Source organism: Prionailurus viverrinus, chromosome X (assembly GCF_022837055.1).
Source record: "Prionailurus viverrinus isolate Anna chromosome X, UM_Priviv_1.0, whole genome shotgun sequence".
Lineage (NCBI taxonomy): Eukaryota > Metazoa > Chordata > Mammalia > Carnivora > Felidae > Prionailurus > Prionailurus viverrinus.
In genome coordinates this window covers 82,017,429-82,040,158 of record NC_062579.1, presented here as the reverse complement: position 1 = coordinate 82,040,158, position 22,730 = coordinate 82,017,429, and the positions used below count along the sequence as shown (strand labels likewise).

At 36.2% G+C, this 22,730-nt stretch overlaps 1 protein-coding gene and 1 non-coding gene across 4 annotated transcripts in view; one reads left to right on the top strand and one right to left on the bottom strand.

Moving 5' to 3' along the window:
* The first annotated feature begins 3,137 nt into the window (after positions 1-3,137).
* On the top strand, positions 3,138-3,244 carry LOC125157970 (U6 spliceosomal RNA). The gene has a single exon (XR_007149110.1). It is a non-coding gene; the product is annotated as a U6 spliceosomal RNA (small nuclear RNA).
* A 13,979-nt stretch (positions 3,245-17,223) lies between these two features.
* Positions 17,224-22,730, bottom strand: part of COL4A5 (collagen type IV alpha 5 chain) — a 239,082-nt gene continuing 233,575 nt past the window's right edge. For all 3 annotated transcript variants that reach the window (XM_047843863.1, XM_047843864.1, XM_047843865.1), the window contains 4 exons: positions 21,879-22,056; positions 19,852-19,966; positions 19,295-19,467; positions 17,224-18,487 (listed from right to left, as the gene is read on the bottom strand). In XM_047843863.1, the coding sequence (XP_047699819.1) occupies positions 18,406-18,487; positions 19,295-19,467; positions 19,852-19,966; positions 21,879-22,056 (548 nt within the window). In that variant the 3' untranslated portion in view covers positions 17,224-18,405. The remainder of the gene's footprint in view (positions 18,488-19,294; positions 19,468-19,851; positions 19,967-21,878; positions 22,057-22,730) is intronic.

Genomic DNA, 22,730 nt, shown 5'->3' with positions numbered 1-22,730 from the left:
TCCAGACTTACCTAAGAAATCTTACAAACAAATTTGAAAGGAACAGCTTTCAAATAATTTATTTGTTTTCCAAAAAAAAAAAAGAAAACCTTAAAGAATAAAATTACAAAATATCCAATAAAGAATAAAATTACAAAATATCCAACATTGAACAAGATAAAATCACAATTTCTAGCACCAAATAAAAAATTAGTAGGCATGCAAAAACCAGCAATAACAACAGAGAAATATGACCCATAATGAAGAGTAAAATGAATGGAAACCTATCCAAAAAATAACACAGATGACAGAATTAGTATACATGACTATTAAACAGTTATTATAACATACATTAAAACATTATATAAAAATATATAAAAAATAACAAATATTAATTAGAACAAGAAAGGATGTATAAGTGACATAAATTGAACAGCTAGACATGAAAACTACAATTTTGGAGATGAAAAAATGTACTAGATGGCATGAATGGCAAATAAGATATTGTAGAAGAAAAGATTGTTCAACTTGAAGTCACAGCAGTAAAGTCAATTCAACATAAAACAAATAGAAAAGAGAAGCAACAAAAAATTAACAGGGTAGGAACATCTGGGTGGCTCAGTCAATTGAGTGTCCAACTCTTGATTTTGGCTCAGGTCATGATCTCATGGTTTGTGAGATTGAGCCCCGCATCAGGCTCTGCACTGACAGTGCAAAACCTACTTGGGATTCTCTCTCTCTCTCTCTCTCTCTCTGCCCCTACCCTGCTCTCGCTCTCTCGCTCTCTCTCTCTCTCTCTCAAATAAAGAAATAAACTTAAAAAAACAACAGGGCAATAGTGAATAGTGAACTGTGGGACAATTTCAAGTGTGCTAGTATATGTGAGTGAAGTCTGTGCAGGAGAGGTGGAATATCAGAAAAAATATTTTAAGTAATAAGGGACAAAAATTTTCCAAATTTGATGAAAACTGTAAATCCACAGGCCTAAGAGGCTTTATAAATACAAAACACAAGAAACATGAAGAAACTACACCAAAACACATCGTGATCACATTATGGGCAGAGGAACAAAGATAAAGATCACAGAAGCTTTCTCATTAGAAATTGTGCAAGTTAGGGGAGCCTGGGTGGCTCGGTTGGTGAAGCATCCAACTTCAGCTTAGGTCATGATCTCATGGTTCGTGGGCTTGAGCCCCACATCAGGCTCTGTGCTGACAGCTCAAAGCCTGGAGCTTGCTTCGGATTCTGTGTCTGCCCCTCTCTCTGCCCCTCCTCCATTCACTATCTGTCTCTCCCTCAAAAATAAATAAACATTAAAATAAAAAAAAAGAAATTGTGCAATTGAGAAGACATTAGATCAACATCTTTAAAGTTCCAATAGGATTTTTTTTAAAAAAGTCTACTAGAATTCTATATCTAGTGAAAAGAGCTTTCAAAATCAGTAGTGAAATAAATATTTTTTTTCAGATATAGAACAGCTAAAGGAATTTGTCAGCAGCAGCCTGCTCTTTTAAGAAAGGGAGTTTCTTATGCATGGAAACTTAAACAAGATGGAAATATAGATCTACACAAAAGAATGAGGTGACTGAAAATGGAAACTACATGGGTAAATTTATGAACTATTTGTCTTATTACTTAAATGTCTTTAAAGAATACTTGAGGACATCAGTGGGAATATAAGGACCTCTGAAAATTCTTTCTCCCCAAGGCATCAGACTGACAAAAATGGTCAGAATCAACTTTTTTAGAACTCTGGAAATTAACCAAAGACTTGCAGCAATGGTTTCCTCAAGAACAAACAAAAACCAGTTGAATCTTGGTAAGGACAATGACTTTTGTAGTGTTTTGACTTGCCCTATTGCCATCTCCTCATACCCAGCTATGTGGTAGCCTGGAATACTAATAGCCCTCAATCATTGTGAAAACCAACCAGCCATTGGAGTGGGCAGAAAAAGGTAGGAGCTCCTTCAAAAACTCATTCCCAAATGACTGCTACTATTGACCTGTTTGGTGGTTCCCAGGATGAAAATACTCACAAAAACTTGTCTGTGTTAAACCTAACACAGAGGTGTGCCAATGCCAACAAACTTTTCGCCGGGAGCATTTGGTAAAATCAATCACTATTAGTTGTTTAATATTGCAATGCCTCAGACTGTGGAGAAGAGTTGAGATAAATAATAAGCTTACTAAAAATCTTAAGAAGAAAATCCAGAATATATGATGTCCATAGGAGGCTCTGAAAAACTCTGAAATGTTTTCCTAGAGGGAAAAGAACAGGTGTAGTGATGAGGGGATGCCCAGAGTTGTGCACATGCTCATGTAAGATCTGAGAAGACCCAAAAGTTCTCACCATTGCCTAACCTGTAGGATTCTATACAAGCAGGAGGAAAAGGCTAAAAGAGAGTTGTAAGCTGCCTGGCTGAATGTTGAAGATGTACCCCAGTGAGCTCATAGAGCCACTCAGCAATGACTGGGAGATTTACTGGCTCCAGGCATTTAAATAAATCTCTGTAAAGTAATTATCTGGACACTAATCTAAGTGGGCAGAAACTTTAGTGGACACACATGACAAAGAATACAAATTTTTACAGAATTAGTACAGAAATATCATTAAACAAACAAGCAACAACAACAAATCATTTATTGGGGGACATTTTATATACAAAGTCCTCACATTATTATTTTAAATTTACAATTTTCTTTTTTCAAATGTTTATTTTGAGACAGAGACAGAGAGAGAGAGGGCACACATGTGCAAGCAGGAGAGGGGCAGAAGGAGAGAGAGAATCCCAGGCAGGCTCTAGAATCAGTGTGGAGCTCGACATGGAGCTGGATCTAATGACTGTGAGATCATGACGTAAGCCAGAATCAAGAGCCAGATATTTAACTGACTGAGCCCCCCAGGTGCCCTTAAATTTCAAGTAAAATTTATGACACATTCAAAGAAGCAAGACAATATGGCCCATGTATAGGAAAAGTAGTCAACAGAAACAGAGCCTGAGGAAGTCTTGACTTTGGACTTAACTAGACAATCACTTTAAATCAGCAATTTCAGTTTTCTTAAAAGTAAAGGAAATCATGAGAATACAAACATTATGTCTCACTAAATAATGAATGTTAACCTAAAGATAGAAATTATTTTAAAACAACTGATAGGAGTGCTCACTCTGGCAGCACATGTAATAAGATTGGAAGGGTACAGAGAAGGTTAGCATGGCCCCTGTGCAAGGCTGACATGCAAATCCGTGAAGCTTCCATATTTTTAGTCATAATTTAAATAAAAACTAGAAAAATAAGAAGAAAAAAGTAAACACTTTGCAAAAAAAAAACAATAAGAAATTCTGGAGTTAAAATGTAGAAAGACATATTAAAAATTCATTAGTGGGGCTCAACAATATATCTGAAGAATCAGCATATGTGACAATTGGTCAAATGAGATGATCCAGTATGAAGAAGAGAAAGAAAAAAGAAGGAAGAAAACTGAACAGAACCATCTGAGACCTATGGAGAATGGTCAGGTGAACCAACGTACATGATAACAGGAATCCCAGAAGGAAAAGAGGGAGACAAAAGGGCAGAAAGAACATTTGAAGAAATGATAACCAAAAGCTACCAAAATTTGATGTGATACATTAATCTGCACATGCAAAGAATTCAATGAACTCCAAATAGAAATAACTCAATAAGAATCTCACCAACATAAGTTAGAATCAAACTGTCAAAAGTCAAAAACAGAGAGAATCTTCAAAGCAGCAAGGCAGAAGCAACTTGTCATGTACAAGGGATCCTTTATAATATTACTAGCCAATTTCTCGTCAGAAACCAAGGAAGCTAGAATTATTGGGATAATATATTCTAAGTGCTAAAAGAAAATAACGCTATCAACAAAGTATCATATTCTGGTAGAACTATCCTTCAAAAATGAAGATATCTTTTTTTAAACTTTATTTATTTTGAGAGAGAGAAAGAGAGAGAGAGAGCATGAGCAGGAGAGGGGCAGAGAGAAGGAGAGAGAAAATCCCAAGCAGGCTCTGTGCTATCAGTGCAGAGACCAATGTGGGGCTTGAACCCATGAACAGTGAGATCATCACCTGAGCCGAAATCAGGAGTTGGACACTTAACTGACTGAGCCACCCAGGTACCCTAACTATCCTTCAAAAGTGAGTGAGAAAGTAAGACATCACCAGATCAACAATCACTGAAAGAATTCATCATTAGCAGACTGTCATATAGGAAATACTAAAAGGAGTACTTTTGGTTGCAATGAAAGGACACTAGACAGTAACTCAAATCCACATGAAAAACTAAAGAATACTAGTACAGGTAATTATATGGGTGAATAAAAGAAACAGTATATATATATATATATATATATATATATATATAACTCTTTGTAACTTCTTTCATCTAATTTAAAGGGCAGTTGCATAAAGCAATAATTATAAATCTGTGTTGATGGGCATGCAATATGAAAAGATGTAATTTTTATTATAATAAAAACATAAAGAGGGACAGATAATGGAGTTATATAAGAGCAAACTTTCATATACTCTTGAAATTGAGTTGCCACTATCTTAACTACATCATTATAAATTAAGATGTTAATTGTAATCCACACAGCAAGCAATAATAACTTCAAATAAATAGAATTTTAAAAATGTCAAGCAAATGAAAATGCTATTTAACACAAAAGAAGGGAGTTATGAAAAAATATAGGAACAAAAAAGACATAGGATATAAAAAACAAGGAGCAACATAGCAGTCACAAATCCTATGTTACCAGTAATTACATTAAATGTGAAGGCATTAAACAATACAACCAAAAGGAAGAGATTGGCAGAATAGATATAAAAATTATAGTCTATCTATGTACTGTCCACAAGAGATACACTTTAGATTCAAAGACACAAATAGATTGAAAGTCAATGGGTACAAAAAAATACACCATGTAAAGAGTAAGAAAAAGAGAGATGGACTGGCTATAATAATATCAAACAAAATAGACTTGTAAGACAAAAGTTGTTACTAGAGACAAAGACATTTTATAAGAATAAAAGGATCTATATATATAAGGATATATACATATCCCATCAGAGTCCTAAAATATATGAAGCAAAATCTGACAGAATTGATTAATAGACAATCCAACAATAATATTTGGATATTTGAATACCCTAATTTCAATAATGATAGGACAACTAGGCAGAAGATCAACAAGAAAATAGAAGACTTGCACTACACTATAAATCAACTACATCTCATAAACTTCTATAGAATACTCCACCCAGCATAATACACATTGTTCTAAAGAGCACATGGAACATTATCCAGGATAGACCATATGTTAACCTATAAAAAAGTCTTGATAAATTTTAAAGGACTGAAGTCATACAAAGTTTGTTATCTGACCACATCAGAATGAAATTAGCAGCAGGAAATTTGGGAAATTCATAAATGTATGGAATTAAATAACACATCCTTAAATAACCAATGGTAAGTGAAGACATAACAAAGTAAATTGGAAACTACTTTAAAATGAATGAAAACAAAACCAAAACACTTCATAACTTATGGGGTATGGCTAAAGCAGTGTTTAGAGAAATATTTATTGCTATAAATGTCTACATTAAAAAAACCCAAAATATCTCAAATCAATACCTAACCTACTATACTACACAAAGGGCACCTGGCTGGCTCAGTTGGTGAAGCATGTGACTCTTGATCTCTGGGTCATGAGTTCAATCCTCACACTGGGTGTAGACATTAATTAAAAAAAAATACTACACAAAGAACAAACTGAATCAAAAGCAAGCAGAAGGAAGGAAATAATAAAGATTAGAGAGTAAACCAATCAAGTTGAGAATAGAAAAACAATAGAAAAAAATAACAAAATCAAAAGTTGGTTCTTTGACAAAAAATTAACAAAATTGACAAACCTTTAGCTAGACAGACGAAGACAAAAAGAGAGAGAGAAGACTCAAATTATTAAGATTGGTATAAAACAAGGAACATTACTATTGATGTTACAGAAATGAGAATAACTATAAAAGAATACTATCAACAACTGTTTAGATAAATTAGACATACTAGATGGAATAGACAGATCTCTAGAAGGACACAAACTACCAAAACTGACAAGAAGAAATGGAAAAATTGAATAGATATAACAAATTAAGATATTAAATAATTATTTAAAATTTTCCCACAAATAAAAGCCTAGGACCAAATAACTGATGAATTCTAGCAAGTGTTCAGAGAAGAACTGAACTGAATGTGCAAAATTTTCCCAAAAATGGAAGAGGAGGCAAAACATCCCAACTTATTCAATGAGGCTAATACTTCATAGATACCAAAACCTTGATACCAAAGCCAGACATCACAAGAAAAGGAAACTACAGACCAATATTCCTTATTAATATAGATGCAAAATCTTTAAAACTCAACAATGAACCACTAGCAAATCCAATTAAGCAACATATAAAAAGCACAGGACCATACCAACCATGAAGCAACAGAAAGAGAAATCAAGGAATCGATCCCATTTACAGTTGCACCAAAAACCATGAAATACCTAGGAATAAATCTAACCAAAGAGGTGAAAAATCTATACACTGAAAACTATAGAAAGCTTATGAAAGAAATTGAAGAAGACACAAAAAAATGGAAAAAGATTTCATGCTCCTGGATAGGAAGAACAAGTATTGTTAAAATGTTGGTACTACCCAAAGCAATCTACATATTCAATGCAATCCCTATCAAAGTAACGCCAACATTCTTCACAGAGTTAAAACAAATAATCCTAAAATTTGTATGGAACCAGAAAAGACCCCAAATATCCAAAGCGATCTTGACAAAGAAAACCAAAGCAGGAGGCATCACAATCCCAGACTTCAAGCTATACTACAAAGCTGTAATCATCAAGACAGTATGGTACTGGCACAAGAACAGACACTCAGATCAATGGAACAGAGTAGAGAACCCAGAAATGGACCCGCAAATGTATGGCCAACTAATCTTTGACAAGGCAGGAAAAAATACCCAGTGGAATAAAGACAGTTTCTTCAGCAAGTGGTGCTGGGAAAACTGGACAACGACATGCAGAAGAATGAACCTGGACCACTTTCTTACACCATACACAAAAGTAAACTCAAAATGGGTGAAAGACCTACATATAAGACAGGAAGCCATCAAAATCCTCGAGGAGAAAAGAGGCAAAAACCTCTTTGATTTTGGCCGCAGCAACTTCTGACTCAACACGTGTCCGGAGGCAAGGGAAACTAAAGCAAAAATGAAGTACTGGGATCTCATCAAAATAAAAAGCTTCTGCACAGAGAAGGAAACAATCAGCAAAACTAAAAGGCAACCGACAGAATTGGAGAAGATATTGGCAAACGACATATCAGATAAAGGGTTAGTATCCAAAATCTATAAAGCACTTACCAAACTCAACACCCAAAGAACAAATAATCCAGTGAAGAAATGGGCCAAAGACATGAATAGACACTTCTCCAAAGAAGACATCCAGATGGCCAGCTGACATATGAAAAAATGTTCAACATCACTCATCATCAGGGAAATACAAATCAAAACCACAATGAGATACTACCTTACACGTGTCAGAATGGCTAACATGAACAACTCAGGCAACAACAGATGTTGGCGAGGATATGGAGAAAGAGGATCTCTTTTGCATTGTTGGTGGGAATGCAAGTTGGTGCAGCCACTCTGGATAAGAGTATGGAGGTTCCTCAAAAAACTAAAAATAGAACTACCCTACGACCCAGCAATTGCACTACTAGGCATTTATCCACGGGATACAGGTGTGCTGTTTCAAAGGGACACATGCATCCCCATGTTTATAGTAGCACTATCAACAATAGCCAAAGTATGGAAAGAGCCCAAATGTCCATCGATGGATGAATGGATAAAGAAGATGTGGTATATATATATATGTATATATATATATATATATATATATATAATGGAATATTTCTCGGCGATCAAAAAGAATGAAATCTTGCCATTTGCAACTATGTAGATGGAACTGGAAGGTATTATGCTAAGTAAAATTAGTCAGAGAAAGACAAAGATCATATGACTTCACTCATATGAGGACTTTAAGAGACAAAAAGATGAACACAAGGGAAAGGAAAATAAAAATAGTATAAAACCAGGGAGGGGGACAAAACAGAAGAGACTCATAAATATGGAGAACTGACGGTTACGGAAGGGGTTGTGGGAGGGGGGATGGGCTAAATGGGTAAGGGGCACTAAGGAATCTACTCCTGAAATCATTGTTGCACGATATGCTAAGTAATTGGGATGTAAATTAAAAAAAAAAAAAAAAAAAGCACAGGACCAGATAACGTCACTGGTGAATTCTACCAAACATTTAAAGAATGAACACCAATCCTGCTCAAACTCTTCCAAACAATTGAAGATGAAGGAACACTTCTCAAGTCATTCTATGAGACCAGTAATATGCTGATACTAAAGTCAAAGACACCATGAGAAAACTACAGATCCATATCTTATATGAATATCAATGCAAAAAATCCTCAACAAAATACTAGCAAAACAAATTCAAAAGTACATTAAAAGGATTATACACCACAATTAAGTAGTGTTTATACCAGAATGTGAGGTTCATTCAACATGTTAAAATCAGTGTAATACATTTAATTAATAGAATGAAGAAAAAATAACATCATTTTTTTAATTAAAAAAATTTTAATGCTTATTTTTGAGAGAGACAGAGACAGAACATGAGTGGGTTAGGGGCAGAGAGATAGGGAGACACAGAATTGGAAGCAGGCTCCAGGCTCCGAGCTGTCAGCACAGAGCCTGACATGGGGCTCGAACTCATGAGCTGTGAAATCATGACCTGAGCCGAAGTTGGACACTCAACCGACTGATCCACCCAGGCGCCCCAACCACATGATTATTTTGATGCATAAAAATCATTTGGCAATATCAAAAAACCCTTCATGATAAAAACACTCAACAACTAGGAATAGAAGGAAAATTCCTCAACCTGATAAAGGGCATCTATGAAAAAAAAACATAGCTAACATCATACTTAAGGGTGAACGCCTGGAACTTTCCCCTTGGATTAGAAACAAGAAAAAGATGTCCACTCTCAGCATCTCTATTAAATATTGAGCTGGGATATCTATCCTGATGAATTAGGCAAATAAAAGTGATAAAGGGCATGAAGATTGAAAAGAAAGAAGTAAAACTATTTCTATTTGTAGATGACATGACTTTACATATAGAAAATCATAAAAAAATCCACTAAAAACTATTAAAACTAACAAATGCATTCAGCATAGTTGTAGGATATAAGATCAACAGAAAAAGTTATATTGCTATACATTAGCAATGAACAATTTGAAAAGAGAATTAAAGTAATAATTTTATTTCAGTAGCATTAAAAAGAATAAAAATGCTTAGGAATAAATTAAAAGAAGTACAAGACTTGTACACTGAAAGCCATAATACATCATTGAAAAAAATTAAAGAAGACCTATATAAGTGGAAAGACAGCCAGTGTTTATGGGTTGGAAGGTTTAATATTGTTAAAATACAACATCACCCCGGTAATGCACAGATTTGATGCAACCTATCAAAGTCCCAGCGGACATTTTTCTTGAAGTGACAAGCTGATCCTAAAATTCATATGGAATCACAATAGGGACCCTTTTTCAATCATGAAAAGGAAGAAAAAAGCTGGAAGACTCACTCTTGATGATTTCAAAACTTACTAAAAACTTACAGTAATCAAGATTTTGTGGTACTGTCATAAAAACAGACATATAGGTCAATAGAATGGAATTGAGAGTCCAAAAATAGGTCTAGACATCTATAGTCAGTTGATTTTTCAAAGAATGCCAAGACAATGCAATGGGGGAAAAGAATAGTCTTTCCAACAAATGGTTCTGAAAAAACTGGATAGTCACAAACAAAAGAATGAAGTTGGGGCCTTACCTCACACCATGTATAAAAATTAATTTGAGTGAATTAAAGAATTGAATTTAAGAGCTACAACTATAAAGCTCTTAGAAAAAGACAGGGGCAGATCTTCATGACCTTGGTTTAGGCAATGGTTTCTTAGCTATCCCAACAACAGCAAGAACAACAAAAGGAAAAACAGATAAATGAAATTCCATCAAAATTAAAATCTTTTTGTACTTTAAAACACACCAACAAGAAATTTGTAAGACAACTCTCAGAATGGGAAACCATATTTAGAAATCAATATCTAATAAGGGACTAATATTCAGAATATATAAAAGTACACTTGTAGTTCAACAATAAAACAAAAAATAACACAATTTAAAAATTGGCCGAGTATTTGAATAGACATTTCTCTAAAGAAGATATACAAGTGGCCAGCAAACACACAAAGATATTCAGCATCATTAACCATTAGGGAAATGAAAATCAAGACCACAATGAGTTATCACTTCATACACACTGGGATGGTTGTAATTTAAAAATGGAAAAATAAGTTTTAGAAGGGATGTGGAAAAATTAGAACCTCTATGCATTTCTGGTGGGAATGTAAATGGTGCATCTGCTGTTGGAAAACAGTCTGACAAATCCTTCAAGAAATTAACCATAAACTTACTATATGACCAAGCAAATATACTCCCTGGTATATACTCAAAGAATTTAAAACAGGTATTGAAACAAATACTCGTACATGACTGTTCATAACAGCATGATTCACAATCACCAAAAGATGGAAGCAACCAAATGTCAATGGACAAATCGATAAACAAAATGTGGTATATCCGTGCAATAAATTATTATTAAACATAAAAAAACTGAAGTACTCATATGTGGTATAATGTGGATGAATCTTGAAAGCACAATGCTAAATGAAAGAAACCAGACATAAAAGGCCACATATTGTGTGATTCCATTTATATGAGACATCCAGAATAAGTAAATTCACAGAGACAGAAAGTAGATGAGTGACTCCCAGGGGCTTTGGGGAGTGGGAAGCGAATGGTTTCTTTTGGGATGATGAAAATGTTGTGGAACCAGATAGAGGCAGTCATCGCACACATTATGAATGTACTAAATGCCACTTGAATTGTTTGCTTTAAAATTGTTAGCTTAATGTTACGTGAATTTCACCGCAACTAAAAAAAAAAAAAAAAGGAATGAAAGATTGATACGTTACATGAATGAGCCTTGAAAACATTATGCCAAGTGAAGAAAAAAACAGGCACAAAAGGCCCATATATTATGTGATTCTATTTATATGAAATGTCCAGAGTAGGTAAATCTTTATTTTGTTCTATTTTCATTGAAGTATAGTTGAAACACAACATTATATTAGTGTCAGGTGTACAACATGGTGATTCAATAACTCTACATTGTGCTGTGCTTACCACAAGTGTGGCTGCCGTCTGTCACCACACAATGCTATAACAATATCATTGACTATATTTCCTGTGTTGTGCCTTTTATTCCCATGACTTAATCATTCCAAAATTGGAAGCCTGCACTTCCCATTCCCTTCTACCAATTTTGCCCATCTCCCACCCACCTCCCCTCTGGCAACCATCAGTTTGTTCAGAGTAGGCAAATCTTTAGAGAGTAGATTAGTGGTTGCCTGGGGATGGAGAGGGAGGGATAAATGGAGCGGCAGGGGTGGTGGCAGTGGGGAGGGGTGAGGGTGGTTGGGGAGAATAGGGAGTCACTACTAACGGGTATGGGGTATGGGTTTTTTTTTTCTTGGGATGATGAAAATGTTCTGGAATTAGTGATGATTGCACAGCTTTGTGAATATACTAAAAACCATTTAATTGTGTACTTTAAGAGGGTGAATTTCATGGTAGGTAAGTTATATCAAATAAAAAAGAGAATGAACTGTTTAAACAAAAATAATATGGATGTAGTATGGGGTTTATAACATATTAAAACTACAGTGTATGAAAATAGTGGCACAAAGCTCAGGAGGGGAGAAATTGCCAAGAATACTATTGTAACATTCTTAATGCATATGTGAGGTGGTATTATAAAACTTGAATGAAGATTGTGATCAACCCTAAGGCAGTCACTAAATTAATCAAACAGAATGTCATAGTTACTATACCACAAAGAAGATAAAATGAAATCAGAAAAAAACACTCCATTTGTCCAAAACAACGCATTAAAAAGTGAGCAAAATACAAAATGATACAAATAGTAAAGAAATACCAAGATGATAGATTTAAACCTAACCATATCAATAACCACATTACATGTGATCTACTAAAGGGCAATGATTTTTAGATTGCATAAAAAAGTAGGATCCAACTATATATTTGCTGCCTAGAAGAAATGTACTTCAAATATACAGGCAGAAAAAGATTAAAAGTAAAGTGATTGGGGGGTGCCTTGGTGGCTCAGTTGGTTAAGTGTCCAACTTCAGCTCAGGTCATGATTTCATGGTTCGTGAGTTCGAGCCCCATGTCGGGCTGTGTGCTGACAGCTCAGAGCCTGAAGCCTGCTTCGGATTCTGTGTCTCCCTCTCTCTCTGCCCCTTCCCAGCTTGTGTGTGCATGTGTGCGTACATGCACCCTCTCTCTCTCCCTATCTCTCTCTCAAAAATAAAGAAATGAACATTGTCTTAAAAGTTTAAATAAAATTAAAAAAATAAAATATATATTTTTAAAAAATAAAGTGGTTGGGAAAAATATACATGCTAACACTAACACAAAGAAAGCTGGATGGCTATATTGCTATCAATGTAGACTTCAGAGCAAAGAGCACTAATGTTTTCTTTACCATATTACCATTACCATAAGGATAAAAGGATCATTTCATCAAAAGGGCATAACGATCATAAATATTTATGAACCTAATAACAGATCTTCGAAACAGATGTAGCAAAAACTGATAGTTGCCAGGAAAAAGGTCTTAGCACTTTGTCTTGTGCCCGTGGCTGCTTCTGCTTACTCGGAGAAGTCAGAAAAAAATATACTGGTTTCTCAGACCAGAAGGATGTGCTTGTGCAAATGGCTTTAGGCTGTTATCTCTTTCCACTTCGTAGGGGGAATTTTCTGTGCTACTGGCCTTAGGGTAGGCAACAGCTGCACATCGGAAAGTACATAGTCAACTTAAGAACATATTTAAACCCAGTAATCTTAAAGCCTGGCTTTCTGCTATACTGATTACTATAAACTAAGTAGGGCCCTATTTTAGCCTAGATGTTTTCCAACTTGTCTTTAACTTTTCCTGCCTCTCTAATCTGATAAATAACCACATACTGCTTGGTCCAGTTGGCTTGATGTTTGTTCATCTGATTCCCAGCCTAAATTTCAGCTGAAGGGAGCCAAATAAAGAAAGCTACTACATGTGAAACATGACCAATGGAGTTTATAGCTAGTGAACTCGAGTTGTTTCTGTGTGTTTATGTGTATTAATGTAAATAAAATATAACCAACTTTCTTGTTGGAACTAAAGAAATCTTCCCCTCCGCAGAGTACTTACTGCACCTTCTAGACCAGATGATAGATGGCATCTGCATAGTCTCAGATTTACATAACAATCAAGACACTCTGGTCCTTACCTGAATAGCAGTAGCACTGGAGAGTGTGTAGACTAGAGCATGCAAATTCCAGGAGCTTGTCTGGACTCAAGAGCCCTGAAGAAACTCAAGTGAGGTGGGCGCCAGGCCAGACTCACAAGGTTTTCTTTAGCTACAGAGGTTTAGACCAGACAGACGAGAGTATCCTGAAGTACAGTGAACTCACTGTAAGTCCCCTGTGTCCAAGGGCTAGTTCTAAAGGGCCTCAGGTGCTGTGAGAAGCACTCATCCCTAACTGGGAACTGAGGTTTCCGAAACATGCGGCTCATTACTTCTCATGGGAGAGATCTCTGTGGTGCCGAGGATCTCCACCACACAGATTTCTGATTTTTTTTTTTTACAGGCATTTTCATGACTAAAAGGTGATGATTAGATTTTGAGTGTGAAAGAACTTAGTAACTTGTTCTGTGACCTTGGGATAGTTACTTAACTTTTGTAAGGCTCGCTTCCGGCATCTGTAAACAGAGACCAATCCTTGCACTGTTTGAATACATCAGGGGTGTTGAGGCTCAGATGAAATAACATGTGATGAATGACATTTTAATGACAATTATATAAATGTAAGGTGTTACTTTTTGTTGTTACTGAGGCATCAGGAATAGTCTTAGAGTTTAAACAAGGGTCAAATTATTATGTCGGAGAAAGACAAGGATCGGACATCTGGCTTACTGTCGTGGCTTGTGATAGACTTGCAATTGCAAGCACTTTACTGGCCCTGAAGAAATCAACCAGAAAACTGTTTTACTTCAAAAGAAAAGTATCACCTTTAAAGTCACCTGTTGGTAGGTTCCATGTGACCCTGGTTGGAAATCAGCAAGTAGTCTCAGACTGCCTTTAGCTTTAGAGCCCGTCCCATTTTCTGCAATCTCCAGTGTTAAGTATTCACTCTTTCACCCCTGATAAATAGAAGGGAAGCAGGTCTGAAGTGCTTCTGCAGGCTCACCTTTCATGGAGGCTCTTGAGGCTAGAAAACCGCTTATTTTAGGGCGTTTAAATGGTTTATTTCTTGGCCTAGTAACACGTTGGGGCTTTTTTTTATTGACTGCATGCATGTACAACTGGCTTGGCAAGTTTCTCTGGTGGAAGTATAACTACCAGGAATTTTCTTTCTGGAGCTTTCAAAGATTATCAGTGCTTAGGATCTAGTCTGTCATTGAGGCAACTGAGATTCTCCATTTGGAGTAGGATGGGGCAAGGCAAATGACCACACCGGGGTAGGTCAAAATGTATTTTTACAGATCCAATGGGACAAGATTTGGAAAAAGTAGAATACTTTAGGACCATGATGAACATATTTTGCCTCATTTCACCCTAAGAGCCTTAGAATACAGCTTCCCATAAAGCATGGTAAGCTAGGTCTTAGATGAAGTAACGTTCATGCATATTTCTGCTGGTCTATCCCTCAGTTCAAAGTGGAAGATGCTAATTATGCCTGTCCATCTTACCAATTCACCCTCATTTTTCCACATGTAGAATAAAGCACCTCCGCTAGATCTTGGAAACTAGAAGCAGTTGTGCATTTGTCAGGGCGTCAATAGCAAAAAGACAAGATACTAAATTATGATAATCTGAGGAGGGTTTAATTAGAAAGATATAGGTGGTGTGTAGGGGAACCACAAAAGGTAATGCAGAAAATCAGGGCTAGCAGCATGGCAGCAGCAGACTTGTCACCATAAATATAGACTTGGAGAGATGAGAAGAAACGGGTTACTGAAACAAGAATGGGAAATAAGTTAAAAGAATAGATCATCTTGAGGGGAGCAGGAACATTCAATGGAGGTGCATAAGCCAACCTGAGTTCACTACATGTCCCCCCATGAAAATAAATTACCCTAACGTCAGTCTTGCCTTTCACTCTTCTATCCTGCTGAGGGTATCCCATTGGTTGAACTCAACCAGAGGCCAGAGGGCACAGGGACCCGCTAGGGCAGAGAAGAGGGCAAAGAATGCCATGAGAATCTGGAAGAGGAAAACAAAAAAGAGATCTGACATAAAATGGTATCATGTCAGCAATTTGTCATCCTGTTAGGCCATGTGTTGGGCATGCTATGCACTCATCGAGAAAGAGAGTCAAGGTTACATAAATGTGATTTTAGCTTTCCATGTGTTAGGGAACAGTTTGGTAAGCCAGCTTCCTCTGGACAGCTAATGCTGCAAAAAGCTTCATGATATATCCTAGTCTAACCTAGAATTAGTAAGATTTGCTAGTCAAGATAGAAAAGCATACCTCTTCATAGAAGTATATATTATAGTGACTACGTATCTTTCTGGTTGAGTTGGTTTTGGATTGTTATCTGTCATGATGCTCTACAGCTAGTGAATATCTGATGAATGTTTGTTGTTGTGGAACTTGGGAGAGAGGACTGTCTGGATTTATTCCTTCAGTGTCCCAACTTATGAGTACTTCCAGTACAGAAGCCTTCCAAACATCCTGAATATACTCTAGAAACCACTGCTTTAAAATAAATGATGTATGACTTATAAATATTATTCAATTTATTTTGGAGCTGCCTAGGGATGAAGGTGTGTGTATAGTCCAGCATGAGAACAAGAGCTGTTCTGCTAAAGAAGCCAACTGAAGTGTTGACCAAACGAACGTAATTGCTCTTTGCTTCTGTGTTGAGAGGCATGGGAAGTACTACCACAGCCAATTCCTAATCAGGCTCTTAAGAAAATCTTTGACAGCAAAGCTGTCCTTTATTTTGGATGCAGACATTGGGAAACTGAGCCACCTCTTAAAATACTTGCTGTCGATCTTTATGAGTAAAAAAGAATGCATGAAGCTTAAAACAGGGAATCTGGAGGCAGAGCTTCAGACAACTTCACCACCACCATCAAAGATGAGCTCAACAAATTATTACACATGCTTGTTTATTTTTAGATGCAATAGTGCCCTCTTGTGATTAACATATGAATACACTTCTGATGGCTTGGTATAACCAGGGAGTTTTCAATTAACCATGCCAATTGAGGCAAAGAACTTCACTGACACAAGAAATAGAAAGGGTTCTTCAAATTTGGCCAAATGGGAAAATACACTGTACAATCACAGAGTGTCCAGCAGAACTTCTTTTGGAAGCTCAGAAGTGATGAGTGACACCAACTATATATATATATATATATATATATATATATATATATATATAGGGTGGGTAATATATTAATTGCATGGGTTCATATTAGGGTCTATACTTCTGAAAATTGTTTTGGTTGCTTCATATTTTAATTGAACTAAAAATTTTCTTATAGAGGCTTTTAATGCCTCTTACTTTTAGCAAGTTCTCAACTGGAGAGGTACATGTGTTCATTCTTAATCATCAGGAATATTAACTCACTAATCTGCTTTAAACATTATTAATGAATTCTCCCCTAAATAGAAAGTAGTTTTGCTTCCTTTCTCAGCCAGCAACACAATATTGTTAATAAATGTATTATCTCGAAAATACTTTCCAATGGGTTGTTTTGTTTATTAGAAAAAAAGTTTGCATTCCTCTACGTTTTCTATCAGCCATGAGAGTAATCAAAGTCTGCAGAAACTTCTATGGGAGCTGCTCAAAGTGATTCTTTGAGAAAAGACTGCTTGCTGATGTGCAGATATGTAGTCTATCTGGAAATGCACAAGTTTTTACACATAGCCTGAAGAGATACACAACAATGCATTCTTATGACATATGATATCTTTAATTAAGTTGATATTGGTGAGTTAAAAAACATGAAGTGAAAAGAGGACAGCTAGGGAAATAAGGTACTCTATGACTATTTATAATAAAATGTTTAAAATAAAAAAGAGGAAGGAACATCAATTGGCTTCGTAATTGAAGAGAGAAGACTAACCAAGTATGGTCTTCCCAGTTCTCATACAAGCAGAGACCACAGGAGAATAATTCTTACAGAAGAAGCACAGGGAACAAATCATCATTTTTTTTGCATATTTTTGTTTCTCAAAATTATTTGGGAGAACTTTGCTTAGTAAAGGATGAGCAAAAACAAGATGCAAGAAACATTAAAAAGTGGGGGGCATCTGGTATTAAGAGTCTTGAAGAATACAGCAAAAGAGAAATTGCTCTATTAGATATTATAATTTGGCATGTAACATGAGCATTTAAAATTCTGATTAAAGTGACGAAAATGAATTATTTTTTTTTCAAAAAGTCAAATACGAACTTAGGGAATAGAAATCAAAATAAATTTACTCTTGGTAGTAACTTGATGCAAGGATAGAAATCCTCTCACTTTGATAAACATGGATACAAACTCTTTCTATATTGTAGGTTTTCCTAGGTTGTCTGGAAAGAGTGTTTCATGTCAGGCCACATCTAAATGACTCGACATTTTGAGCTAAAAGGCTGTTTACACAATATACACATTCTTTACTTACAGAGCAAAATAAGCTTAACACTTTTACATTAAACACCTGGGATACAGTAGGATTAGTAGCACCATGAAAAATAATTCTTCCCCCAAACTGCAGTCTTCTATTTTACTCAGTGTGATTCTTCTCTTAATTGAATATTTAATGTGCTGTTTTAGTTACTGGGCAAAATATATATCTTCATCTTACAATCCTTGGGGAAAGTCATTCTGGACCCAAAAAGTAAATTCATTTCCTTATTTCATTCATACAAAGATAATAGAGACCTTGCTCTGGCACATTGTTGAGGTACATCTGAATCTTCATGGTTACTAGTCAGCATGTCCTCTTGGTCATATATAGTAGCACCATTGGTGGCAGCATTGGTAAAGTTGGGAAGAGTGAGACTTTGCATCCTGGGAATTATATATATATATATATATATATATATATATCACATTTAAAAACACACAAGGAATTCTGCAAAATGTTATGTCCTCTTCATGCACACTTGACATCGGCTAATTCGTGTCCTCAAGTCTCCTGCTTTCAGCGTTTCTGACTGAGGTTTGCTGGAAAACAAGAAACAAGATAATCAAATTAGCCTTTCCAGATATTTCACTTCTATTACTGGTTCAAATTCACACCCAGACATTCTATTTGTGCTTAAGTAGCTCTCCTTCTGACTCAATGATTAACTTCTGAGCAATGTGACTCTTCTCTCTACCACTAATTATCTTTATTTGTCTCACCCTCTTCTTCTCTTATATGTTTCTCTAATAGTCGTAGAATGAGGGAGATCTGGGCAACTGATGGTAAATAAATGATAAAACAATAATGCATATGAAATGCATAACGATAATTGTAAGAAAAATATCAAGTAATGATAACTCAAATGAAGTAATATATAAAAATTAATTTAAACTCAAAAACATCCAATAGATTGAACTATCCTGAAGCAAATATACCATATGTGGTCTTATTCAAACACTGGGATGAGAGCCTTGAAAACATCCTGGGAAAAGAGATCACTGGACTGGGGCAGGGATCATATTACAGCTTCAATTCCTGGGGTGGCCTCACTAGAGTTTGAGCAGCTCAGTTATTCAGCAGATCACATGACCTTTCCTTGCTTTGTCTATTTTGTTACTGAAGGATTAATAACAAGCCATCTGAAACCGCACATACTGAATATTAGCCACGTCTGTTTTTCTGACCTGAGTCAGGTGTATGAAAAGAACAAGTGAAAATAAAAAACACAGTCCACTAAATCCTTAACATTTGTTGGGTATAAACCATCCATGAATTGCTTCTCTCTTCCCCAGTATCTCTGAAGGAAGCTTAGGACCTAAACTAAACTAAAGCCATAAGTAACTTACCTGAACATGTCTGACATATCTACAGTTGCTAGCCAAAAGCTGTAGGAGTTGGCATAGTAATTGCAGGTACCCCGGCCGTGACATTCAATGAAAGGAGCTGAACGGAACTCTTCCAAGCAGGAACCAGGGGAGGCCAGGGCTTGACCTGAGCCCTCTGCTCCTGCGCTTGTATGCTAGAAAGATAAGGGAAAATGTCCCACAATACCCATGTGCTATAATACCTGAGTGTATACTCAAAGACATGTGCTGAATTTGGCCAAACATTCAAATCCAGTGAAGGAATTAGGGCAAGAGGTAAGAGTATATGTGCTGCCAAAGCGAGCACTGGGCAAGAGGCAAGAGAATGGCACCCACACCAAGGGTACTCAACAAAAGTAACAGGCGGATTATGAAAATATGTTCCAGAAAATATGTGAAGGGGAACACAATACTTGTACAGAAGCTATTTGAGGCTCAAGCTTACTATGAAAACGTCAGGGATTTCTCATATTGGTAAGATACACAGATATGATGGACAGTCAGCTGTGATGACAAAGACAAGAAAGAGTATTTCATACCATCATGAAGGAATAGCCAATCCAGAGAGAATCCCATCCCTGAGGACAGTGGGGAATCTGGATGGTCTGACTGTGAACTGCAATCACCATGGAGGGAGCTTCACATACTGCACATCTGGTAAGGGAAAGGGAGGGGAACACATCTAAATAGTGAGTACGTGGGAAACCGCAGTCCGTCTTCTTTGGAAGCCTTCCTGATACAGAAACCCATTAAGGTGTCTTCAGTGCTCACAAAAGCAGGATTAAAATGCACTTTGAGAACTGCTTTTGCATAAGCTCTGTCTCCCAATGTACACATAAAGTTATAAACAAACACTGTAAGCTTTTTTCAAGAAACTACACAACCCCTGCTAGAGCACTTTCATTTTCCATTCTGCCCTAAATTTGTATTCATACTTGCTACACTCAATGCCGTAATTGCTGTAAGAGTTTGGCTTAGTGTACTGCACACACTACTTGCTGTCAAAGTGCCCAACTGAGGGTAGACATTTAGTAATGCTGAAACTGTGGTAAGAACAATGCCTGGTGAGCTGGAAAAGACAAGAAACAGACACTTTCTCAATCCCCACCCATTATTCTTGTTCCAAAAGATATTTATTAACCATTTGGCAATATTGAGAGAAAAACAGCATTTCCAGAATGCTGGGCAGCTACCCAGGCACGTGGAAATGTGGCTTAAAATCTATAAAATCAAGTAAAGCAGCAACAAAGTAAATACAGCTGAGTCTACCAAATCTTTAATAAAAAGCATGAAGGGACCTTCTGACATATGACTGAACCAATTTGGTGAAGTTTATCTACAAAATAGGGTACACCCTAAAGGACTTTTTACTCCCAAGAGTTGGGGCTAACAAAAATCACAAAGAATAAATTCCCCGCAAATCTGGGCAACTGTATTAAAAACAGCACTGTGAATTTGCTACTAAGAGAAGCTGAACTAGGTTTAACCTTTATATTCAATGTCAAAGAAACTAGACTTTGCAATGATTCATTCTAGAAACTAGACTAGTCATGTCCACTAACGATGGTTAGTGGACACCTAAGTCAGTTGGGTCATGATCAGAATAAAAAAATGGCAGTATCTCATAAGCCTAGAAGATCGAGTTAAACTAGAGTTCTATTGTGGCAAAACTCTAGAAAAATTTCATTAATGGTACCACTCTCCTGTTAGTTATTCATGCTCTAAACCTCAGCTATCACTTCCTCCCTCCCATAACTAATCAACTGCCAAAACCTATCTATTCTATTAAAGTGATACATATTCCCCACTGACAGTTCCACTCCATTCCTACCAGGAGTATAGCAATACCTTCAATCTAACTGGTCTGTTTTAGGACTATCCCCTCTGTAATCCATGTTGCATTTCCAATGGTTCTGTAATTTTCCATGAAATGTACCTCAAAAGCTTTTAGGCTCCCCATTATATACCAGATAAATTCCAAAATAAAATCAGATGTTTCATGAAAGTCTTCTGCAATCTGGGTCCAAGCTAACTTTCCAATCTCTTCTTCCTATGCAGCCTTTACAAATTATATTCTAGATACATCAATCTACTACCCATTCCCATGTTCTCTGCCTAGTATGCCCCTCCCCTTATAGCTACCTGTGTCTCTAGTCCTTCCCATCCTTCTTCAAGTACTAACCAGGTTAAAATACATTTCTTCCATATAGTCATCCTAAATTTATTCAGTTAAAATTAAACATTCTTTTCCTTATGCTTTCATAACATTTTATTAGATCTACTGTAGCACTTAGCCAAGCCTGATATATATTAAATTAATTTACATATATTTGCCTAATGATTAGTTTGATTTCATTGTATATTACACTATTTCTATCATAGGGTTTGGTCAAAAGTGAACCCCCAATTAATATGGCTTAAACTAAATACCAAATTGAATATTATAAAGGCACTTCTGTCTGACCTAACCTGGGAAGAATATGATGAAATTCTTAGCTTTAGATTCATTTCTGACTAGCTACATTAAATGGGGATTGGTAAAAGTCAAAGCTATACAGTATCTCACCGACTAATGAATGGCTGGATGCTCCGGCCCTTCAGGGGTTCCATGCTCATTGGCATGGGCTCTGGGGTGGACAGCCAGTAAGAATAGTCATTTCTTGAAGCAAAGTTGCAAACATTATTGATGTTGCAGAACATGAAAGGCATGGTACTGAAGCGACGAAGGCAGCTGCCAGCCGTCCCTAGGAAGAATTGGGGAGAAAAGGATGAAGGACTATACTATGATGATACTTTAGTTTCTTTTGAAACCCAAACAAGAAACCTTTCAAAGAGAAACTTGCCCACACTTCTTAGATAATAAATATACTTTAGTTCTTCAATTATAAGATGCACACTTACTTACATTTGTAACATTTCTAAAATCAGGAGACATCTTATAATTTATATAAGTTTTTGTTGTTGTGATTCATTATATATTCCCCAATGCCATTTTTATGCTGGTGATACATTTATAACAATGGTGTCTCATGGAGAATATTGAGTAATCTATTGCAAACAAGTGAAGAGCACACTGATTTCCTATAATATCTTATTAGTACTTCCCTCCAGGACACCCTCTCTCCCTCCAAGACATCCCCAGTATGTTATCTTGTTTGTTTTTGCAATCTCTTTCAGCCTAGGGACAACTGTAGTGCTGGCCTATATGAACCATGAACAGGTTTGGAGGTGAATAATAAAAAGGAAAAAAAAATAAAAGAGAAAGGAAGGATGTGAGATGAAAAAAATTTCAGAACTGGTAAGGGCAATAGAGGTTACTTCTACCAGTGATTAGACCATTTTTCTTTTATTCACCAAAGAATGATGAAAAACTATGTATCCCCTCACACATTTTTAAGTTTAAATATAAATTTTTTCA